Genomic DNA, 16,182 nt, shown 5'->3' on the forward strand with positions numbered 1-16,182 from the left:
CTTTATTGATGCAACATAAGCCGTCTACCTGGAGATGTTATTGCAATATGAAACCCAATGCAGACTCTTGCAATCCAAGTAGATATTTTGCATGACAGAAAACTATAAAAACCACTCTACATTATATATGTAATTTAAAACTAAATTAAGTACCAGCAGATATTAGGGAATATAACTGATAAATTTTCAAAACAGTTTTTGGCGAAGTAAGATGAAATTTCTTTGCAAATTGTTTCGCTATCAACCTTATATCATTATTTTCAAAGTATTTTTTTCTTTTTTTATAAATATACAGAGGTTCATAAATCTATGTCAATAAACTCAAAAATTGATAACGTTTTACCTTGTATTAATTTAGAGTCATATTCTTTTGTTTTTGTAGTAACCACAAATTACCACCGTGTTATGGTAGCTACTCGTAATTTCATGCGACGCGACAAAACATAGATAAACACAAAACCAATGAAAAAGATTTAAAAATGTGGTAGCTATGCATTTACGTATATTCGTTTAAATAGGTTAACTTTATTATGTTTAAATTTACAATGGTGATAATTTTAGTCAATTTTTTTAATTAAGTGATTGAGCAATAAGTATTTTTTGTGGCCTTGAAATTCCCCAAAAAAGAATTTTCTTCTGTTGAATTTACAAAATAATTATTTCTACGTACAAATTATAACTATGGGGTGTTTCAATGAGAGATTTTATTTTCAATAACCTAATATTAGGACAGCTGTGTTTTTAAAAAGATGTCATATTTTGACAAATAGTAAACACATCAATCGGTACTACAAATGGAACAACACAATCTCATCAAGTAATTGAAATTGTTGAAATTCACTACGGAAATGAAATAAAGGGTCACAGTTTACAGTTTAAAAGTACTTTACAATTGATTCAAGACCTTAAGCATTAGACTCGTGAAGTTATCGAGAAATAAGCCATGGAAAATAGTATAAATAGGATATTATAAATTTATATGTAGCTATTTGTTTGGCATCGTTTTCTAGTGGGAGATAAACATTCATTGATTACTCTTAAAAAATGTTCTTTTATAACCTCTTTTTAAGAAACCCTGTAAATCAATATCTACTTCCACATACGAGTATTTCTTAGAGACTTTCATAATAATTAGGTACATTTTATTTGTTTTTTATTAAAACTCTTTTATTTACAAATTTCTGATAATTTTAAGAATCAAAGATCTTTCCAAATTTTATAAGGCTTTCATTGCAATTGAAAACTAATATACTTTTAAAAGTCGTTTCATGCTAAAGCCAAAGGCATTACGTACTTAACGTCTTGTATAGAAACACTTTCGCAAGACAGTTTTCTTAGATACTTTTTCCCAGACAGTTGTCTATTTACAAAATCTCTTTACAAATCAATTTAATTTTGATTTTTAACTTCCCATAGGAAGTTATTGTATTGTGGGTCCGATTTCTCGAATTGAAAATTTTGTCATTTCTTGACGTTACAAGGTAACTAGAGTCGAAATAAAGATTTTTAGAGAGATGTCTGTGCGTGCGTGTGTACGTACGTTCGTACGTCCGTACGTCTATACCTCAAGAACCACAAGAAATATCGACTTTAAATTAATGTTTGTATACAGATAAAAATGCAGAAAGATGCAGAATGCGCTCTCAAGAAAATTTCGTGGATGGTTTTTTTTACCAAAGCAAGTGTAAAAAAAGGTGAAAATTTTGGTTAACCCTAAATATCTCACTAACCAATAAGGCTAGAGACATTTTATATTATAGATTGATTCGTGATATCACTACAGTATATTTTTGAAGACAATTAAAGGTTTTTTTTTATAATCAAAAAACAGAAAAAGAAATTTGTCACCTCGAAAATTTTACGAACAAAAAATGATTTTATCTCCAAAACAATTTTGTGCAATGAAAAATAACGATTTTAACATCTGGTAAAATTTTGAAAAAAATCGAAGTGAAAGTTTTTTTTTCTAAAAAATAAAAACCTAAAAAAAATTATAAAACTTATTAAAAATTTATTTTCGACTGAAATATCTTTTCAAAACTTTGAGATATTAGTTTTAAACTACTTTTATCTTTTAAAAAATATTGTTTTTAACAAATCTAAAAAATATATTTAACAATACTAGGTTTTCAAACTAAACTATTTCTTTATATGGAAAATACTGTTGGTAATTTAAGAATTTTTAAGAATATTTCGATTGACAACTTTATTTACCCAACACGAAAACCTACAAACTTTTAAGTATCAGTGTGGGTCGGATCCCATCCTCTTTGTATTCTTTATTTTTGATTATTTTAATAACAAAAAAATTAAATTCATGCTTCAGAGGGTCCCCCTTTAGAAACGTTATTTTGTTTTCTAAAGAACTAAAAAAATAATACATCTACATAAATCAAATTAAAATAACTGACAATCTTCGAAAAAAAAGTAATAAATCATTTTTTTAAATAAATAAATGAAATTTAAATATTTGAAACCAAACTATACTGACTAATTGAAAACATAGTCTTTGTATGGAGGAACAAGTTCGTGTGACCCAGTTGTTCACTTTATTTCATTCTTTATTTTTGGTTTTCGAGATTTTGCATTCCAGATTTTTGCTTTCTTGATTAAAGTGTTTGAGATTTTGAGGCAGACCCTGCTGTTTTTTGGGGATATTTTGGGGTTTCGTCTTTGGGGAATTTCCCCAATTCATTTTTTTACATTGCTCTCAAAAACCTTGTAAACAACCAAAAATATTCCCAACTCAAATTATTATTGTTATAAACTTTTATTTGCCATTATTGATATTTTGTACAATATTTATTTACATTTTTGTTTACATTTTGTGTTTCTTCTGAATAATTACTATATAAAATTGACATTATTTTTTTTGTTTTAATTAAATTTAATATGTGAGCAAAGTTTGAATAAATAAATGGATGAGTGTCAAAATTCTATGATCTGGCATAAGCCTCCCCCAATTTTGCCCAAAGATCTCTATCTTTTGTGTCATTGTACCAACTTTGTCTTTCTTTAAGCAAATCGTCTGACCACCTTTTCTTCGGTCGTCCAATTGGTCTTCTTCTTTCTATTGGTGTCCATTTTGTAATGATTTTTGTCCATCTTTGGTCCTGTATTCTAGATATATGTCCTGTCCAATTCCATTTAAGGAGTTTTGCTCGTTCAACCACGTCCGTTAAACTAGTTCTTCGTCTTATTTCTCTATTTTTCACTCTCTGGGTAATTCGTAGGTTAAGTAGTTTTGTTTCCATCTTAGTTTGGCATATTCTTATTTGGTCAAGTAAACTTGAAGTCAAGGATATAGTGTGTAATCCATACCTCATAACAGGTAGAGTAGTCTTTTATATGTATATATTCGTGTTTTGTCTCTTAGGTTCGATTGTAATATTTGTTTTAGACTCCAAATCTTTTTTCCAACTATTGTTAATGCGTCTAGAAACTTCTTTTTTCTCTTGGTTAATGAATGACTTAGTCTGTCCTAGATAAGAATAGTCTTCTACATATTCTATGTGTTCGTTATCCAGCAATATGTCATCTTTATTATGGTTAGTCGTAGTTTTTGACTTATTGATATGAAGTCCAACTGTCTTGCATTAATTTGTTTATTCTATGAGCATATTTTGTATTTGTCCGGAAGTTGATGAAATGAGAACTATGTCATCAGCGAATCTAAGGTTGCTCAAATATTGTCCCCAAATATTTATTCCATACCTATTGTCCCAGTTTAGTTTCTTGAATATTTCTTCCAGTACTGCAGAGAATAATGGTGGTGACATTAGATCCCCCTGTCTTACTCCTCTCTTTATATTTATTTCTCTTCTTATTCTATCGGTTTTTATTTTCGCCACGCTCTCTGTATACATATTTTTCAACGTCTTTATAAAGGTAGGATGAATTCCCTGGTTTGTCAGCGCTGTAAATATTTCGTCATGTTCTACTGAGTCAAATGCTTTACTGAAGTCAATATATAAAAGATACAAAGGTTTTTCAAATTCGTTAGTTTTTTTTTCAATTAGTTGGTTCATTGTTTGTAGATGGTCTGTTGTTGATAAACCTTCTCGGAATCCTGCTTGTTCCATTGGCTGATTTTTGTTTAAAGTGTCCTTAATTATTGTGTACATTACTTTGGAGAACAGTTTATATATCATAGAAATGTTGCTTATTGGTCTGTAGTTATTTATGTCATCTTTATTTCCTCGTTTTATTAAATCGTGGTCTAGACTGTAGAAATTGGTTGTTTTCCATATTTGAGCATTTCTGCTACAATACCATCATTTCCTCTACACTTATCTGTCTTTAAATAGCAAAAAAAAGTAAAAAGTGTAACAGTATTTAAGTTGTAGTAACTGTCCGCCATCGATATATTATCATCTCTTATTTCTTTTGTCGATTTGAAAAATTCTTCGAAAAACTTGGTAGCAGACTCATTTATTACCTCTCCTATTAATAGCGTTGTTATTTTTGTTCTTAATTGATGTTATCCACTCTTTTCCGTTGTCAAGAAATGTTTTTTTTTTTTAATAGATTTCGTGTTGAATAACATATCTTTTAAAGTAAACTTTTTTTAAGGTAAACTTTTTGGTTAACCCTAAAAATGTCACGAACCAATAACGCTTGAGACTTGAATTAAATTTTATATTATATATTGTAACGTGATACCAAACAAGTATATTTTTGGAAAAACTCAAATTAAAGATTTCTTATAAATCAAAACAAATGAAAAAAAAATTGTCACCTCGAAAATTTTACGAATAAAAAATGATTTTATCTCCAAAACAAATTTTTTGCAATGAAAAATAACGTTTTCAACATCTGTTAAGATTTTGAGAAAAATCAAATTGAAAAGTTTTATTATAAAAAAAAAAACCTAAGCTAACATTACTTAAAGTTGGTAAAAATTGAATTTTGACTTAAATATCTTTTGAAAAACTTTAGTTTATCGTGTTAAATTTATTTTATCTTATAAAAAATATTGTTTTCAACATTTGATCAAATTTTGAGAAAAATTGAATTTACAGTTTTTTTACAAAAATAAAAACTTAAGAAAAAATTTACCAAAAGTTGGTAAAAATTGATTTTCGACTTAAATATCTTTTCAACACTTTGAGATATTGGCTTTAAACTACTTTTATCTTTTAAGAAATATAGTTTTCAACATTCAGTAAAGTTTTGAGAAAAATCGAAAGAAAGCTTCAAACTCCAAACAGTGATGTACTGGAAAATCAAAGTTATAAGAATCAGGTCCTCTTAGGTGACTTTAATATTGATATTTTGTCTGAATCGTTTGATGTTGACAATTTTCTAGGTGTTTTATCTACTTTTGGTTTTGGGTCCTTGGTAAATAAACCTACTAGAGGTACTTCATGCTTGGATCACATTTTCTTACGATTACATAGAAATACTAATTTGAATTATAAATCCAATGTATTTGACATTAAAATAATTGATCATAGTCTAGTTAGCCTCCAGTTTGATAATTTTGTTTCTAGAACCAATCAGTCTTACTCGAAAAAATTCCAAAAAAAAAAAATTAATTAAAAATGCTTTGACGTATGAGTTTTGGAATGAAGTTTATGCAGCTTTCTGGTCAAACTTAAATTTCATATTTCAAATAAAAGTCTTGTTCAGGAAAGGGGAGATTTGGATGAATTTCACACTATTAAAAAAGATAAATAAAAAGAAAAAAAAAACTATTTGGCTGTGCTAAAAAACACCCGAATAACACCAGACTTAAATTTCTCTATGAAAACATTTGTCTTGAGCTTAAAACTGAAATTCCCCTTTGTAGACACTTGGTCAAATTTAAGTAACTCGAAAAAAGAATGGGAAATAGTAAATGGTATTCTTAACAGAAATAAAACCGAGACGAATATCATAATAGAAACTGAAAACTCTACTGAGACAGATCCTGAAAAAGTTGGAAACCTATTTAATGATTTTTTCTCAAGCAATAAGCAAGAATTTATCAAATTTTCCAACTTTTAAAAAGGTGCGGTGTTGTAATAACACTATCATTGATGATATTTTTCAACCAAGAAGTTTTTTCTTTGTAAATTTTAGTCCGGAAAAAATACATAAATTCATAATGTCATTAAATAATTTAAAATCTTCTTCTGATGGTTTGACTTCCAGTATAACTCTAAAAAAAATTTCATTTTACGTCTCTGATATTTTAAGCTTCATTTTTAATTTCAGCTTGCAAAAAGGAGTTTTTCCTGATGCCCTAAACAAAGCCTTAGTTATACGACTTCATAAAAAATGTGTCTTTTCAAGCCTAAATAATTACCGTCCTATATCCCTCCTACCAGTTTTTTCGAACATTTTTTAAAAACGGATGAATTGCAGAATGCTATCTTTTTAAAAAAAAAAAAAAACTTATAGTGACGGCTTTATGACTGGAAGATCTACGGAGGATGCCGTTTTACCTTGAACAATTGTGAGATACCTTCATCTCTGTTCATAGATAAAACTAAGGCTTTTGATACCGTGAATCGATCATGTTTTGTTACTTAATAAATTTTATAGAGCCGGGCTTAGAGGTACCATGTATGACCATGATTGGTTAGAATCGAATGTAATGAATAGAAAACAGAGGGTACAAATTCGGGATATTCTTAGCTCAAAGAAGTTTATTAATATGGGTGTTCCTCAAGGATCTGTCCTGGGCCCTATCCTTTTTTAATCTTTGTGAACTCGTTCTTTGTTCAACCTTTTAAAGGCAATATCACAGCTCTTGCTGATAATAGTACTTTGTCTTATTCTTCGACAAATTATTTCCAGTTGTTTATTGATGTAAATTATGACCTCTAGATTCTGCGTTGAAGGTTTTATATTCATCGACAATAAGTGACAAAAATAAATAAATAATGATTGCCTGCATGATTCCACTACTTCCTATAATGAAAACCTGCTATGCTCCGACGGTTGTTTTATAATAATTGAGAGAGTTGAAAGATTCAAATACGTAGGTATTCTGATAGATTTACAGATAAGTTGGAAAACCCACACTTCTAACTTAAAAATGTATCTATCATCTTAGTCTATATTCTAAAATTGGTCTACAATGGTTTATTTAAATCTAAACTTCAATATAGACTTTCTTGTTGGGACGGTACGCATTTTAACAAAATTGAGCTGCTATCAGAATTATTGCTAGGGTAAATCGTACAACCCCAAGTTTTGATTAATTTAAGAATCTTAATATTCAACCACTAAAGCGCTTATATTTTTATAAAGTATTAAAATTATTTTTCGAAAATTTTGGATACACGTCTGCTAGATTGTATGGACCTCAGAGTTTGCGTGTCAACGGCATGAATTGGGTAACTGTACCTTACATTAAAAAAAGCACAATCTTGTCACTTTTATTTATTTACTGCACCTTTTTTTTATTTAATAAGCTGCCTGAAAATATTAGATGCGTCGAACCAACATTCTAAAGAAATATTAAGCATTTTCTATTTTCTGCGAACTGTAGTGAAATTGAAACATTATTGCAGTAATTATTTGAGAAGATACAAAAAAATATATATACTTCAGTTTCCTTGCTTGATTTTTTTTTCATATTTTGAGTTCCTTGCTTGAATTTTTCACTTAATTTTTTTAATTTTATTAATTTTCTTTTATTATAAATGATCCTAAAAATTGATTTTGGAATCAAATATCTTTTCAAAATTTCAAGATTTTAGCTTTAAACTACTTTTATCTTTTGAATAATACTGTTGTCAATATTCAGTGAAATTTTTAGAAAAATTGAATTAACATCTTTTTGCAAAAAATAAAAACCTTACAAGAAAAAACAGTACTAAAACTTGGTAAAGGAGGCTGGGATGCGACCCACACTGATAACTTCCCATCCCGTCTGTCGATATGTCTTGCTTAAAAGTTTGTCTATATGTACTCGCATCAATTTTTACCAAATTTTCGTACTATTTTTTGTAGATTTTATTTTTTATAAAAAAACGGACTGTTGGATTTTTATATAAAAATTACTGAATATCAAAAACAATATGTGAATATGTGAAATAAAATATGTTTGAAGCAAATACTTTTAATTTTTGAAAAGCTATTTGAGTCGAAAGTAAATTTTTACCAAGTTTTAGTATTGTTTTTCTTAGAGTTTTATTTTTTGTAAAAAAAACTTTCAATTCGATTTTTTTTAAAATGTTACCAAATGTTGAAAACAATATTTCTTATAAGATAAAATTAGTTTGAAGCCAATATTTAAATTTTTGTATGAGATATTTGAGTCGAAAATCAATTTTTACCAACTTTTGTTAATTTTTTTTCGGTTTTTAATTTTTTGTAAAAAAACTGTAAATTCGATTTTTTTCAAACTTTAACTGAATATTGACAACAAGATTTTTTGAAAGATAAAGTATATTAAAGCCAATATCTCAAAGTTTTGAAAAGACATTTGAGTTGAAAATCAATTTTTTCCAACTTTGAATAATGTTTCTTTAGATTTTTATTTTTTGTAAAAAAAAACTGTCAATTCGATTTTTCTCAACATTTTTTCAGAATGTGGAAAACAATATTTTTTATAAGATAAATAAGTTTGAAGCCAATATGGGTATTTGAGTCGAAAGTAAATTTGTACCAAGTTTTAGTATTGTTTTTTTTTAAGAGATATATTTTTTGTAGAAAAGCTGTCAATTCGATTTTTTTCAAAATTTTACCGATGAAAGAGGTTTAACGCCAATATCTACCATTTTTGAAAAGATATTTGAGCCGAAAATCAATTTTTACCAACTATTATATATTTTTTTAGGTCTTTATTTTTTGTAAAAAAAACTGTTAATTCTATCTTTATTAAAATTTGTCCTAATGTTAAAAACAATATTTTTTGAAAGATAAAAGAGGTTTAACGCCAATATCTACAATTTTTGAAAAGATATTTGAGTCGAAAATCAATTTTTACCAACTTTTATTGAGTTTTTTTAGGTTTTTATTTTTTGTAAAGAAACTGTCAATTCGATTTTTCTCGAAATTTTGTGGAATGTGGAAAACAATATTCCTAATAAGATAAAATAAGTTTGAAGCCTAAATTTCAAGTTTTTGAAAAGATATTTGAATCGATATTCAATTTTTACCGACTTTGAGTAATGTTTTTCTTAGATTTTTATTTTTTATAAGAAAAAAACTGTCAATTCGATTTTTCTCAAAATTTTATTAGATGTCAAAAACATTATTCTTCGTTGCACAAAATTGTTTTTGAGATGAAATCATATTTTAGTCGTAAAATTTTGGAGGTGACAATTTTTTTTTTCAGCTTTTTGATTTATAAAAATAAAACCGTTAAATGGATTTTTTTTCAAAAAAAATATACTTCTTTGATATCACGTTACAATATATTTTATAAAATTTAATTCAAGTCTCTAGCGATTTTGGTTAGTAAGATATTTAGGTTTAACCAAAATTTTCACGTTTTTTTTCAAACTGCTATGGTAAAAAAAACACCCACGTAATTTTCTTGAGAGCCCTTTCTGCATCTTTCTGCCTTATTATCTGTATAACAACATTTATTTGAAATCGATATCTTTTTTGGTTTTTGAGCTATGGACGACGAAAAAAACGTCGCGAACGTACGGGCGTACAGACGTACGGACGTATGAACGTACGTACACACGCACGCACAGACATCTTTCTAAAAATCTTTTATTTCGACTCTAGGGACCTTGAAACGTTGAGAAATGTCAAAATATTCAATTTGACGAATCGGACTCGTTACAAAAACTTCCTATAGGAAGTTAAAAAATTAACAATCTTCAAAAAAAAGTAGTAAATCAATATTTTTTTCATTAATTAAATGACTTTTAAATTTTTGAAACCAAACTATACGTACTAATTGAAACCATAAGTCTTTGTTTATGAGTTTATGAGTAATATCTTAATAAAACTGCATTTCACTCTACCCAAAGTTTATTGTTTCACCTCAAATTTAGGGCTCTTTAAAGTGAATATTAACGAGTAACGACGACGTACAAATAAAGCTTCTAACCAAAGTTTACATTTGTAGACGCTTTTTTCGAATAAAAAAAATAAAAAACAATTAACAAGAACTTTGTTTTTTTGAAGACAAATTTTAAAAAAAGCAATTTGACCAACTTCATAATTTATTTTCATGTTTCATAATTTAAAAGTAAAAGGTGCAACCCATTACTGAGACATTAAATAATTTCCAACAAACAATTTAATTTATCTAAACAAATACATTCTCATTGTTTAAAAATTGTCTTAAAATAGAAAACGAAAGTCATAAACACTTTTTTATTACAAAAACGAAAATGTTTTGTTAAAATTATAGAAAGGTAATTATTCATAAAATTATTGATTGGTTTCCTAATCAAAGTTGATAAGTGGAAATAATTAACGAACATTAATTCCATAACTTTTAAAATATTAAAAAACTTGAAACAGTTGAAATCGGAATAGAAAACTCATTAATTTCTTCCATATAATAGTTTTCAAACATTTCTCCATCTTCTAAACGATTTTTGGGAGGAAGGATAAAAAATGTTCAATATATTGGTATGTGAGGACAAAAACGTTTATTTCCAAAATTCCAACTTTATACCCCTTGAAAAACGCGAAATTTCAATTCACTTTCGCTCTAATGGAATATCACGAATGTTTTATCGCTTGAACAAATGTCAACACAGTATTTTGTAACATATATAAGTGGACAAAGGGCCACACTTAAAAATTGAGATTACTCAATTAATGTAATTTCCTCGGCGTACGTATTTATATCAAATGCTTATCTTCTTCTTGTTTTTTATCATAAACGTGATAAGTAATTCGGCACGTACCTACAATCAACCAACTATGCATGCAACGTATTCCAGACGATACATACCTAAGCCTTTATTTGCTCAAATGTCTTATCTCAATTATTATTGATATTTATGTCATTAGTCCCACTTCTTATTATTCAATTTGAAATTGGAAAAAAAATAACGAACTTCGATAAAGAACAAACATTTCCATATTTGCTTTCAAAATAAATAAAAATTGAATAAATTCGTTTTATTATTAAATTAGGTAGATTTGGGTGTCGGTCGTTCTTTTTTTTCTAATAACATTTTAGATTCAAACCTAACTGGGTAAATGTCAATTAAGTATGTTCTTGCCAGCAATATAATTGGCGATATCAATTGAATTTTTAAATTACACCAAGACTGAGTCCCCCTTTTAAACAAAATTAAAAAAAAAGCTGTTTCATTATTTTGTTATTTATTCGTTAGGTGGTAGATAGTTATTTTTTATTTCTCTCTCTGCTAAATAAATTGCACTCGAGACCTGAAATAAACCTGTAAGCGATACCAAAACAAAAACAGAGTCTGAGAATGAACGACCTGAACAACTTGTTGGAGGGGGGGATGATAGAGGGAAAGATACTTGCATTATTGTCAACAAGAAGTGGAATCTCCATAGTGCTGTCTTCTGTGCCCCCTACTCCGTCATCGTCGATGAAATAGTGTTGACTATTTTTGTTGTTGTTATTGTTGGCGATGCCATTCGTCATCATAGACATCATTATGGGTTTGCTTTTTACAGTTCTGTGGGCTCCTACGTTTCCATCAGTTGCAGCAAGCGTTAAGAGATCTTCGTCATCGGAGGAGGCGAAGCTCTTGTTATCGAGGTAGTATTCGGTCATGGTGTGGATCTTATTCTGTTATTTTCTGGCACAATCCCACTCACGCACTTTTGTGAATAATTTTTATATTTTTCAACGATTACGAGCACTGATCTTTCACGTCATAATCGACACTTCCGACAAAATCGAACCCTACTGCGATACGGACCAAACGAAAAGGCACGACGTTCAAGACTGCTGCAGTGTTTGTGGAGGCAAACTTAAAAACAATATCCACTCGCACCTACATCGACTACTGAATCAGCTGTCATGGTTGTGAGTTGCGATAGTGATCCCGCAGCTCTCAAAACCTCAAAGCCTTTTCTTTCTAAACACTTATCAGCACAATATGACGGTTTAGTTTGACTGATAAGAGCGAACGTGCAATAAGAACTGTGCTTTATGTATGCGATTGGTTCACCAAAGCGATCGAACTTTTACCGAACAAATTTGACATGTGAAAAATACAACAAAAAAAATAGCTGTCAAAATATCTATGACATTCAAAAATGGATACAAAAAATTTCGCTATTCCATGAGCGTTGAACGTTGAGCGTGTTTAACGTCGAGATGATTACAATCCACTGGCCTGGCATTGGCACGACGAAAAGCCGCGGAGGCCGGCGGCGGCGGCGTGGCGCGGCATAGCGAAACGATCGTGTTTAAGGAGGTCGTTTGGATCTTTAATGATGATGATGGGGATGTGGATGTGGATGTGGATGGGAGAGTCGAGTCAAGTCGAGAGTCGTTACTACATAAACTATTCACTTGGGTGTGATTGTGATGATTTTATTTCTATAGAGCTGCTGTTGGTTCGGTGCTGCTGCTGCTGCTGTGCAGCAACATGCGCATTGAGGGGGTTCCACATTTTTAAAAAGCTCACAGTCAGTGCTCCCCGACAAAAGTAAATAAGAGATGAGAGGTGACTGTTTAGTTGGCTTATTGCAAAACGTGAAAATTCAACAAAAACAACAACAATACGAAAGAAAAATAGGCACTTGATCATGACGCTTTAGCTGATTGTTGACTTCCTAGCTCTAGAGAGAGCGCCGCCACGCCACTTAGTTAAGTTAGTCGCCATGAAGACTGATAGATATATTTACTGAAAAAAAATATAAATATACCAGAATTACCTACTTAAGCACCATGTAAACATCACTAAATAAGTCGGCAAAGTATGTACCTCGTTGTGCGTGAACAAAACTTTTACAATGGACAAGTGCTACACAGTTTTATTTTAAGTCCCCAAGAAGTTGTATTATTTAGCTCACAAAACTTGGGTTGAGTTGTTGAAAAATATATTTTTGTTAGAAAAGAAAGAAGGGTTGCCAAAGTAATTATTTTTGATACGTTTGACAGTAGTTCATTGGTTTCTCCAAACTAAAAGTATTAAAATTAATCGGGCCTATGGGAGCTCATTTTTAGTCAAGATGACAAAATAAAACTATCATAGTCTCCGATGAAAGTTAGTTATCAGGCATTGTGATTAAAAAAATAAGAAGCTCAAGTTTGGACCAAGATAGAACTAGCTACTAGCTAGTCATAGCTTTTATTAGCAGCTAGAGCTAGAAACTTTTTAAACAGCTTTAACTAAACAATCTTAGCTTTACCTTAATATTTCTAATGCCTAAATGTTAAAAGAACATTTCGAAATTCGAATGTAACTTTTTGATGGATAAGTCCGAGAAAATTTTAGTAACACAGTAATTTAGTTATGAACGATGTACTTATGTCTAATGTTCATTAAGCATGAATCTATGGCATATACCTTGCACTTTAAATTTGATACTGATAAAGAGCATTTTAATGTCATTCTGTTGAAGTTGTACTGTACTGCTAGCTTTTTTTAAATCAAAATTTTCTCAATATTCGCCATAAATATATTATTAAACTTTCTATCTATATACCAATTCTTAAAATACCGCTTCTAAGGTTTTATCAACAAAATAAAGTAAAGTTCAAAGTTTTTTTTTGAAAAAATAAGTTTATTTTTGGCTTATTAAGTACTGTGTTTTTCATTTCTGCATTGTTAGCCCCTCGTCTACGAAGGTTTACTTAATTACCTTCGTTTTCACAAAATTGTTGGTCCTGTTATCTGACTTGGCTTTCTTACTTATTTACATAAGGTGGCGCTCCGGCCAGCTCGGTCCCTAGCTAGCTGTCTCCAGTTTCGCACGCCCAGTTGGTTGAGGTGCTCTCCCTACTGGGTGCTCCACCTGAGTCACGGTCTACCTCTACTGCGCCGTCTCTCGGGATTGGATTCGAAGACCTTCCTCGCTGGAGCTTTGATATCCATCCGCTCTACATGACTTAGCCATCTAAGCAGTTGGACTTTAATTCTGCTAACTAGGTCAGTGTCGCTGTACGGCCCGTACAGTTGGTCGTTATATCTTCTCCTCCATTCTCCATCTATGCATACGGGACCAAAAATAACCCGAATAATTTTTCTCCCGAAACATCCTGAGAGACTCTCATCTTTCTTTGACAGGGTCCAGGCCTCAGCGCCATAAATGAGAACCGGTATGATGAGTATCTTATAAATGGTGATTTAAGATGCTCGAGAGAGGACTTTACTACTCAATTGCCTTCTAATTCCAAAGAAGCAGCGATTTGCAAGATCTGGTTACGTTGTCTGCGTTTATAGTGGTTCCTAGGTAGACAAAGTCCTTAACTACCTCAAAATTATAGCTGTCCATGGTGACGTTTTGTCCAACAAGCAGCATATACTTGGTCTTGCCCTCACTGACCACTAAACCCATCTTCTTCGCTTCCGTCGCAATGTCAAAAACGCTCCACTGACATCACGCTTTGATCTTCCACTTATGTCAATATCATCTGCGTATCCTAGTAATTGGATGGACCTTTGGAAGATTGTGCCTCTAGTCTTGAAGGCTGAGTTTTGAACAATTCATTCCAGAACAATGTTGAAGAAGTCGCATGATAGTGCATCGCCTTGCCTAAAACCTTTTTTGACATCAAATGCATTGGTGAGATCTTTTTCGACCTTGATAGAGCAGCGTGCATTCTCCATCATCAATCTGCACAAACCGATAAGTTTGACAGGGATGCCAGAACTAGACATTGCTCGGTAGACCTCTTCCCTATATATGCCGTCATATGCGTCTTTAAAGTACCTTGTTTTTTTTCAAGATCTGCCGTAGTGTGCCGATAGTGGACATTCCTGGTCTGAAGCCAGACTGATAAGGACCAATCAGGTTGTTGACGAGAATGGCTTCAGACGTTCACATAATATGGCAGAGAGGATCTTATATGTAATGTTAAAGAGACTATGCCTCTATAGTTGGCGCAATTTAGAAAGTCTACTTTCTTATGTATCGGGCAAACTATGCTGAGATTCAACTCATCGGGCATGCTTTCTTCCGACCATATTTTGAAGATGAGTTTGTGCATGTTCCCTTCTAAGTCATCCGCTGCTGCTTTAAATAGCTCGGCATCGATGCCGTCAGCTCCAGCAGCTTTGTTTGACTTCAGATTAGATATAGCTATCTTCACTTCGTCTAGGTCGGGTAGGTGGAATTGTTGATCTGCGTCGCCTATGTTGAGTGGTCCTATCTCCCTTACAGCGGAAAATCGGTTCGTCATCGCCGTTTTATAACTTGGAAAAGTGGTCTTTCCATATTCTCAACATAGACTGCGGTTCCACTACGATGTTCCCCTGATCGTCTTAACAGGCTTCGGTTTGTGACTGGTACTCCTGCCTCACTGCACTCCTGTTGTGACATCCCTCTTTCTACAAAATTAGCATTAATTTTTTGTTTTTCATTCTTTAAAGCTTTTTTAAGTAGGTTTTAGCGCAGTCAAACCACACTAGAGCTCCATTAGTAAGTGTTGGCTGGAAGATCGTTTTGAATATCAAAATTTTACTATGCACACTAAGACCTTATTCGCGGTTTATGAATGGGTATAAAATTCGTATTAAAAGATCAGTTTAGTTAATCTTGTTGGCGATATATTTGTCAAAAGTCAGGTTCTTGTCAAGTTTTACCCTTGTCAAGGTATTTGCAGTTTTCAGACCAAGTGACATCGACGAAGTTTAGTAGTAACGAAATTTTTTGTAAAAAATCTGATTTTCTTCGTCGAGAAAACCATACGGCTTTTAGTTTTTGAGCATTAACCTGGATTTTATACTTATGTTGTTGGTTTTTGTTGAATTTGAATTTGTGTATTGCAATAAAAGAGGTTTGGTTGATTTAATATCATTGTTTTATTGTCAAGGAGCATATATTAAACAAAAAACACGAAATATTAGTAACACATTTCGAAAAATCTTCAGTTGAAAAACCCGGTCCGTGAGACCGGCACCGCGGCGTCTACATTGATCAAAGTCAAATTTGCGTCACCAATGGCGGGTTAAGTGAGGATTGTAGACTACTAAGAGTACATTGAGGTAATAGGCTAGACGAAAAAAGAAGTGCTGTGTCGTCAGCAAACATAGCAGTGTTTTGCGTCCAAAGGTGGCAGGTCGGACACATAATTGTTGAAAAGTATGGGTCCCAGAATAGACCCCTGTGGACCTCCAC

At 31.3% G+C, this 16,182-nt stretch overlaps 1 protein-coding gene across 1 annotated transcript in view; it reads right to left on the bottom strand.

Moving 5' to 3' along the window:
- The window catches only part of LOC129951171 (proton-coupled zinc antiporter SLC30A2), a 46,738-nt gene extending 34,895 nt beyond the window's left edge, over nucleotides 1–11,843 (bottom strand). Inside the window, exon 1 of the mRNA XM_056063198.1 lies at nucleotides 11,408–11,843. Coding sequence (XP_055919173.1) covers nucleotides 11,408–11,662 — 255 coding nt within the window. The 5' untranslated portion in view covers nucleotides 11,663–11,843. The remainder of the gene's footprint in view (nucleotides 1–11,407) is intronic.
- Nucleotides 11,844–16,182: the final 4,339 nt, after the last annotated feature.

Source organism: Eupeodes corollae, chromosome 3 (genome assembly GCF_945859685.1).
Source record: "Eupeodes corollae chromosome 3, idEupCoro1.1, whole genome shotgun sequence".
In the NCBI taxonomy this organism is placed as follows: domain Eukaryota; kingdom Metazoa; phylum Arthropoda; class Insecta; order Diptera; family Syrphidae; genus Eupeodes; species Eupeodes corollae.